A 9,002-nucleotide genomic window follows, 5' to 3' on the forward strand; every position below is an offset into this window, starting at 1 on the left:
ACAAAATAGCAAAAAAGCTTAACAAATCTTTTTACAGTTATTTTTATTATACACATAACGGTTATATGTAAGTACATACATACATATAAGTACATACATATAAGTATAAGGTATTATTATTTCACAGCATTTATTGTCGGGTATTGGTTTTGCTTTAATAAAAACAGCTTCCTGCTAGGCTTAGATCACTGCCATCCGAAATGTTTCCTCATTTCCCCCACAGGCCTGCGCTACGGAATGCTTCTACTAAGTCTTGGTGAGCTGTTTCAAGGCTTCTTCTCACTGCTTCACCGGTCTGCTGAAGAGTTCTGGCAATTTGACGATTAATATGGGCCGTATTCGCCGCAGCATTGGCCACAGCTTCCGCAGCAGCTTTTTCAGCAGCTTTTGAGACAGCATCTGTATTAACAGATGAACTCGAATAAGACGTACTTGTATAGGTGTTGGAGTAGGAAGAGTCCTGTAGTACAGACGTACCGCTGCTGCTCACAATCAGTTTGAAATTGATGTCTTCATAGGGTTTTATTGGTTCGGTAACCGACTCATCGACAAGCAGCTGTTTGTTGGCGGACACACAGATATTTCTTCGTATTAGATCGTTTGGTTCAGTAGGCGACCTAGACTTCGTCACCACACATTGATCGGTATATGCGGGACATAAGACTAGATCACAACGCCAGTACGCTATAAAATAAAAAGAAAATGTTGTAGACTAATCCTAAATACAAACAGTGGCAGATCCATGGTAGGCTTTTGGGTGCTAAAACCAACCAGAGTCTAAGATTTTAAATTCAACTCAGTAGTGTGAGAAGTAAAATCAATATTAAAAATATGTTTGCAGGTTAAACCCCCTCAGTAAGAAATACTGGCTCCGCTACTGTTTGCAACAAATTTTTTCCACTTACTGGCATTCAGGTAAACAACGACATCGCCGGCTATAGTTTGGCTAAATGTATCGGTGACCAACTGACTGAGAGCGCTTGCAGGATCAGTTAGACTAAAACAAACGAGTCCAATGAGTAGAACGTGTAGCTGGAGTGATTGCTTTCCGAATCGTTGCATATTGTCCGATATAACGGTGCTCTTGCGGTGCTCAACTTAAGGTATTTGTGCTGAAATATTATAAATATGTGGTCACTATTTTGTAGCTTTGTTAATAGAAACACCGATTTCCACGCGATCAATGGTTTGTGCTTAGACTTAGTATGCTTTCTTGTGTGGCGGTTAAAGACCAATAAAGGTGCTGATGAAGTTCATGTAATGAGTTGAATGAATTGGTTGATGAAAAGATAGGAAAAAAACGCAAACTTCATAAATCCAAAAGATTCTTTACAAGAACAATTTATGTGGCAACATGGTATTGAGATCCGATCTCAACAATTTCTTCGGAGTTTTCGCCATTGCCTTAAGTAATAAGTAGGTTGATAGTTGGAGTCACTGTCTAACGACGCAGCTAGGTCTTTAAGTGATACATAGTGATACCACTGGGACTAAAATCTCTTCCCACTATTTTCTTTTCGCAGAACCATCTCGTGTTTCTGATGAAGTTCATCAGTTTCAGAAAAGTCTGATCTGTGCAACCTCAGCAATCATCAAGAAACCCTCGACCGGTAGTTCCGATTCTTTGCTCATATAATAACTTTTCACTATGTATATGTAAATAATATTCTCTGTCAGAACAAGAAGACTTTATCATTGCTGTGATCTTCGCTTGACAGGAAGGCGTTTTTAACATATAATTTTGCAGAAAAGACACCACTTTCCACCTATATCTAGTCCAGCTCGTCCCTTTCCCACATTTTTTTTTGGTCGGAAAGGCAAGGTCTGTTGAACGAAAGACGATTTTGGTATCTAATTTTGCTGAAAAGACAACACTTCCACCCCATATCAAGTTGAAGCCATCTATATAGATACCAAACTCTGTAACGCTGTCCAGCTCGGTCCTTTCCCACATTTTTTCGGTTAGGAAGGCAATATTAGTGACGGAATTTAAGATGAATTCTACAGGATTTCGTAAACTCATTATTAGGTAGAAACGGAAACTTACTAAGTATGAGAGAACGCTCGTTATTATACATAGGCGACTAATAGGGAGGATTCTGTATGCCTTCAGATATACGCTATTGTGGTTCGATGTCGGCGATACTGACAATCCGTAGCTTCTTGTTAAGAAAAGGAAGTGAGCAAAATTTCTGATCGATAACTCAAAAATTGTGGGATATAAAGATAGACCACTAAGTCGAACGGAGTCATGTGTAGAAGTTCACACAAGTGCGGAAAGTTCTCTGATTTTCATTCAGCTGGGAGTGGCCAGAAACGATTATTTTACATTTGGCTCAAGCAGCTCACGGCTGCCGATCTTAGACCAAGTATCCTTTTGGTAGCCAAAGAACATGCATTTGAAGACGAGCTAAAGTGAGAAGCGGACTATCCCTCCCAAGGAGTGGGCGCTGAGTTTGAGACTCGCCACGTAAAACACCCTACCAATGGGAAGGAAACGACAGCCTCGGATAAGTGAACCCCATTTTTCTGGCGACCCTTTCTTGCTGCTCAGGGTATAAAATCAAAAGATTTTAATAGAAAGTCAGAAATGTCTAATCATCTAATTGATTTTCGGTTGGTAGTCAATATCGATAAAAAATAACCAATAGTAGGTGCCTATAAGTTAAACTTATCAACAGCGGCCGATTCGGTCATTGGCGCAAAGCCGACCCAATAAAAAAGCTTCGTAAAAATATTATTTTGTTAACAAATCTCAAGTGGCTACGCATTTAATTTAAAGACCTGTCGAAGGCCAGAGATAACGCGTGGCAAGAATGACAAAGTATGAGTCACAACTGATTGTTTCACAATGCCTTTCTTACGATCCGTTGATTAGCTTATGGCAAATAATAAAAGTTTATGATTATTTATACCATTTGGACAAGCTGAAGTGGTGGCTAACTGATTTTGGAGCATGCAAAGGTTTAAGTGAATTTCTTATCTCGATTTCTTTTGCGAAAAACTCGATTATAAAAGCAATTGGCGAAAGTGCAGACGGCATCAGTTAAAGTGTTGAGCAAACATCCGAAGAAAGGTTGTTTGTGGCTTAACGGTTTCGACGATTTCAAAACAATTTTAAAGTTACGGAGAATTCAGTACGATCTTGTTCTATACTCTTATCACTTAGAATATAACAATGACCGAAATAATTAAGTTTACAAGCATCGCCTTCTTGGCGTTTTGCTGCCTAGCTCAAGCGAAGTATGTGCCCGGTGTTTCCTACGTAGAAAATGTGGAACTCGCCTACGACAATGGTGAGCTCTCAGAGATGCTTTTGGCTAACCAAGTTTTTTTTTTAATATTTTAACTTTTTCTTTACACTTTACAACATCTTTTCAGTGACGGACATTTGGCGTTGCGACAAACTCGTTTGTCCTCCCGGCACACGCTCTTGTAAGATCATAAAGCGTGATAATCCCAACAAAGCAGACGAATTGATTTGTAACAATATTTGTGTCGACAAGCTGGGCGCGAATTTGCTGAAGTTCACACATACCGAGTCCATGGTGCAGGCGCAGACGATTGATATTTATGTAAATTCTTATTTGTACGGCGATATATGGCAGTGGAGCACGGTTTACAGTTTGTCTTGGCAAGGCGTAAATGCCACAATCGCACCGCAAGATTGGCCGCGAGTACAGGAAAGTATGAGAACTCTTATAAAGGCGTTTGACGACTCATATGGCGCTTCGCAGAGAGTAATCAGCACATTTAAGGGGGCTCATTAAGAAAATTAATTTCAATTTACTTTTCCTTTATGAAAATAAATATAATTTCATGCAGCATTAAGTTTTTTTTCTCATTTGAAAGCCTAAAGGATTAGTGTAGATGTATCTATCTCCACAGTCAGTTTGGAGAACTGTCACCAAATTAAAATTGGAACAAAAGTTTGTACTGATGTCGGGTTTCCGGACACAGACTTAGGAAAATAAACCATCAAGGTTTGGTATACTAAGTTTAGGCTTTGTGTGAAATGAGCTCCAAAGACGATGAACGCCATGGATGCTCAAAAGAGATGATTCCATTATTTCACACCGGAGTGCAATCAAAAGTCAACTGTGTGAACTTCACACCAACAGTCGTCTGGCAAGATTTAGGTGTCCGTATTTTGAAATGCGAAAATAGGAAAGACCATCAAAAGCGACTTTTACATAGCGTTAATGGACGGTCCATGAAGGATGACATCGCCGAAAAATGGCCGCATTTGAAGTGAAAGAAAGTGCTGTTTCACCAAGGCAAAGCTCCGTGTCACAAGTTCGTGAAAACGATGGCAAAAATCCATGAATAGGACTTCGAATTGCTTCCGCTTTCACCCGCTTTCTCCAGATCTGGCCTCTAGCGTCTATTTACTGTTCTCAGATCTCAACAGAATGCTCGCTGTGAAGAATTTTCATCGAATGAAGTGTGATCGCCGAAACTGGGGCCTATATGGTACCGAAAAGTTAGAAGGTCACTAAAATCTGTGTATCGTCCTTGAAGGGAACTATGTTGAATGAAACAAACAAGTCAAAAAAATGTCTATTGTTATGGTAGGCCGAGATTCTTCAATCGACCTGTCAGAAAAAGAGCAGTAGACACCCAGTGACCACAGCAGTGTGGAAACGAAAGAGCTGGCGAATTGCCCTGCTGGGTTGCGTTAGAACAAGTATTTTTTATTAAATTTTAAGCTCGCCTACAACGAAGAAAACTTAATTGGTCTGCGGTTGAACAGTCTTTTCATAACCTATGTGCATACTATACATACGTGATTTATGATGAATTTATAACGTAAAGCTTGTGCAATGGGTGATTTGCTATTTTCGAAGAAAATGCACTGTTCTCATGTATTGATGTTAAGTGAAAAAAGAGATTTGCATGAGAATACTAAAGTCGTTAATAAGACACACGATACATACGAACATGTGGTGGAATGTGATAAGCTATTACTAAGAATATCAAAACTAAACTGGTCGCTTAATAAAACTCTACAGAACTATATGCATTTAGATCGTAGCTGCGGGCAATATTCGTTTAGACCAAACAAGTCTCTAACGGACTCTGATTGACTAATGGTTGGCGAAGTGTCACTGTTGTTGATTTTGGTGGAAGCTGTCATCAAGCCCAACTCCTGGATGATGGTACTTTCCAATAGAGATATTGTATACCTCTATCAAGAGGATTGAAGTGATTTTGACAACTCGTGGCGGCCATGTTTGCATACGGTTTTCTGTAAAATTTTGTCAGTCTATTCAGTAAAATTTACGATTTCATGATGTCAAAACGTTTAAAAAGTAATACCACAGGCATAATTTAAGGAACAGGTAGCATGATGATGAAAGTCTACACTTTCTTACGAAAGCAGAATATACTGATAAAGCGGAACCAATATATTTTTTTATTGATTTTATTTTTCCCGGTGTTATATACTTGTATATATATGAATAAAATGTATGTTCAAAGCAGTTGAGAAGATAAAATAAACACATAACTGACCACCTCGATGCATTTGAATAGATAAATCGCATTTATTGATAAAATTTCGCGATAATTTGTTCTGATGAAAAACATTTTGCACTTTCGCTCACACACTACATTCATTCGCTTATATACATATGTATATATTTATATTAGAGCGGGTCGATTTACAGCGAGTCATGAAACAAAAAAATCGCATATGCGTAAATGTCATTCTGAAGACCATTCCCTCGGAAACTAGGAGACTATGGGTCTAAAATGTCATACTGAGGACCTTTCACTAGGAGATCAGGAGACTATGGTTCTAAAATGTTATTCTGAAGACCTTTCACTAGGAGACCAGGAGATTATGGGTCTAAAATGTCGTTCTGAAAACCTTTTTCTAGGACACTATGCGACTATGCGTCTAAAATGTCATTCTGAAGACCTTTCCTACGGTGACTAGGAAACTATGGGTCAAAAATGTTGGTCTGAAAACATTTTGCTTAGAAGACTAGGAGGCTATTGGTCTAATATGCCATTCTGAAGACGTTTCCTTCGGAGACTGTGCGTCTAAACCCGATTTCGAGCCAGCAATTTTTAAGACGATGCTTTGATCATAAAATTTGTTCGACAGCTCCCACACAATCGATTATTCAGATTTTTTAACCTCGTCTTCATAATCGCTGGCTCGAAACCTGTTTTGGAACCATAACCTGCGTGGAAAAGTTCTTCATAATGATCCGCCGAACATTTTCCGCATAAACGATTTTACAGAAAACAATCGACCGGATCTAATGCAGATACATATGTATGTATATGCCATTGATCATTTGTCGGAATCGGTCAGATCGGACAACAACGTATATCACATAGTTCCCACACAACCGACTATTCAGATTTCCTGAACTTTGTTTTAAAAAATTCTGGCTCGAAATCTGTTTTAGATCGATAGCCTCTTAGACTGACAAGTAGAAATTTTTTTTGGAAAAAAAAATCGACCTGCTCTAATGTACATAGATATGTATATGCCGACGAATATTTGATTACTTTTTTGGTTTACGGAATATTTCACAAATATTTTTAGACTCCAAACACACACACTCACTTTAGTCTCGAAAGTTTCAAAACCTTTAATTTCAAACGCCAAACTAATAGTTAAAAATTTACAATAATCAGTTACTTTCAGCGATACTGAATATGCAAGCTTTGTATTTGTTTTTAATGCGCGTGTTGGAAACTTTGCGACAAGTCGTTATCGTATCTCTGATGTGACTGAGCTCGCGACTGGGTGGCTTGCTGCGAAATTGTGTAGAAAACCCCAGCAATTTCAATAGAATTGAAAACAAATAATAATAAAAATGGCACGAAACTGAGAATTTCAATAAACACGTATGAACTATATTAGACTTATATAGACAATTGTGTACATATATACATTTGTCTGTCTGTAGGTCTGGTTCATTAATTTTAACAGCGACATAGAGCATCGCGTAGTTTACAAGTGCGGCGAGTGGCGAGAGACAGGTGAACGGTTTGTATTTCACTTTTAATTATTTTCACACTGTCTATTCCATACAGTCTGTGCTACAAGCGAACATATTTACATATATTTTATTTAAATAGTTGCTAAACTTATCATGTATGATATTATTGTAAGTAGTGTAATGATTACGTAATTTCTTAACTTCAAGGAAATTTGAACTGCGTTCGTTTACTGCTCTGCTTAGAATAACAAAAGACGTTAGCTATAATACACTTCAAAAATAAAACAGTTCTTCATAGAAAGATTGAGTTTGATAGTTCACTTTGTATGGCAGCTATATGCTATAGTGGTCCGATCTGAATAATATTCACGGAGATCATACTATTGCTTTCAAAAGCAATCCACATCAAATTTCGTGAAGAAAAGTCTTCAAATAAAAAAGTTTCTCAAATAAAGACTTGCTGTCGTCATTGGGTTGTACTTCTTCCGTGATGATCAAGGCCGACACTAATAAAAATAATTTATAATTTTTCAAAGCTTATTATTCTCAAATGTTTCAGAACATTCTGCTCATAAATTTAGCTTAATATATGGTGTTAAAGTTTAAGTGATAATATGGGTGAATTAACGCGAAGGTTGCGAGTTTTAAGCTGTGGTTGTCAATGATTTATTTTTGAACTAAAAATGTGCTAGAAAAATAAAGTAAATATATCAGGACTTCACTTACATACAAAAAATAGAAATTTTGCTTAATGAGACAACCCAAATTGCTTTTTGAACTACTAGCACTCGTCCGTTACTATAGAGCTACAATAGTATTATATTACAACTTTGAGCAAAAGTAGTAAGAAAAAAAAAATTGCCAGAAGTCACACGCAGTTAAATCAGGCAAGTATGGTGGTTGCGGCACGTTATTGGTTAAACTATGAGTTGTCGGCTTATATTTTGGGTCTCTTTTTACAAAAAGCTTCGCGCAAAGAACACATAAAACTCAATTAGTTCCTTGGGGTTCCTTATTGACAGTTTGACCGGTCGGAAGGAGTTCGGAGTAAACCAAAGCTCGATAAATGAAGAAAACTGTCAACATAATCTTGATTTTAGACCTGCTTTGCGTGGTTTTTTTAGGCTGTGGCTCACCATTTTCACGCTATTAGTCCGATCGATCGTCTGTTTCTTCGGATTCGTTAAGAGCGGCCCCTAACTTGGCCTACTCGTCTGCTTTTCCGTTGCTGAAAAAGTTCCTGTGACCGAGAACCCTTATTATGAGCAAGTGGAGTTGGCATGTCAGTGAGCTTAAAGTCTTCCTACAATTGTTAACAATGCTCGCATTAATCTTTAGCGATGAAAAGTTTAACTATTTCGCCTGGTTATTTGTGTGTATGGTTGCTTTTTGTATCCTCCCGTGGTTATGCAGTTGAACTCCATAGGCTATCTCTATGCATAGTGCATTCGTGTAACAGTTACTAGCCGACTTTGATGGACGTAAAGAGAGATATGTATATCAAGTTTCTCAGCGTATACTCTGGTCCTACTCTGCAGTGCATTATTATCGCTACGGTATAGATTGATGTAGCGTTTTCCTCATCTACTGCACCTCTACACCTTAGTGGAAGTAACATAACTATTAAAACCTAACCTTGTGGTAGCAAAGTCTGTTTCCTTTTGATTTATGTTGAGTTAGTTCAGCATTTAGTATTATGTCGTTGTCATGTTCATTACAAGTATGTCCACCGTTTAAGGGTTAATTGCTAAGCCTGTACTACGTCATCAATACAAGCGGTAGCTAAAAATTTGGAATTCCTGCTGTACGATTAATAAATTGCCGATTAAAGCAGCGTGAGAACAGCGCCGCCGGTAATGAATTATTCCTTTTGAAAGACACAAATCCAAAAATAAATTATTCATAAAATATGTGTTTGTTTACTGTGTTTCTGTGTGCTAACAAATGCGACAATGAACATGAAAATTATATGAATAATTAAAATGTATGAATAGCTTGATGAAAAATTACGCTAAAAGACAAAATTAGATTTTTAAAATA

General features: G+C 37.7%; 2 protein-coding genes across 4 annotated transcripts; one reads left to right on the plus strand and one right to left on the minus strand.

The window, feature by feature from the left end:
* Positions 1 to 50: 50 nt before the first annotated feature.
* On the minus strand, positions 51 to 6,765 carry LOC108966799. Of its 3 annotated transcripts, none has more exons than XM_018929868.1 (3): positions 6,646 to 6,765; positions 906 to 1,112; positions 51 to 684 (listed from the first exon to the last, which is right to left on the minus strand). In XM_018929868.1, the coding sequence occupies exons 2-3, from the start codon at positions 1,060 to 1,062 to the stop codon at positions 209 to 211; spliced, it is 633 nt and encodes a 210-aa protein (XP_018785413.1). In that variant the 5' UTR covers positions 1,063 to 1,112; positions 6,646 to 6,765; the 3' UTR covers positions 51 to 208. The 3 variants fall into 3 exon arrangements, with proteins under 3 accessions (XP_018785413.1, XP_018785412.1, XP_018785411.1); XM_018929867.1 differs by having other exon boundaries at positions 6,607 to 6,765; XM_018929866.1 differs by having other exon boundaries at positions 6,584 to 6,764.
* Positions 2,393 to 3,831, plus strand: LOC108966800. The gene is made up of 2 exons (XM_018929869.1): positions 2,393 to 3,296; positions 3,382 to 3,831. The coding sequence occupies exons 1-2, from the start codon at positions 3,179 to 3,181 to the stop codon at positions 3,768 to 3,770; spliced, it is 507 nt and encodes a 168-aa protein (XP_018785414.1). The 5' UTR covers positions 2,393 to 3,178; the 3' UTR covers positions 3,771 to 3,831.
* Positions 6,766 to 9,002: the final 2,237 nt, after the last annotated feature.

This window comes from Bactrocera latifrons, unplaced genomic scaffold (assembly GCF_001853355.1).
Source record: "Bactrocera latifrons isolate USDA-ARS-PBARC rearing strain unplaced genomic scaffold, ASM185335v1 scaffold_17, whole genome shotgun sequence".
In the NCBI taxonomy this organism is placed as follows: domain Eukaryota; kingdom Metazoa; phylum Arthropoda; class Insecta; order Diptera; family Tephritidae; genus Bactrocera; species Bactrocera latifrons.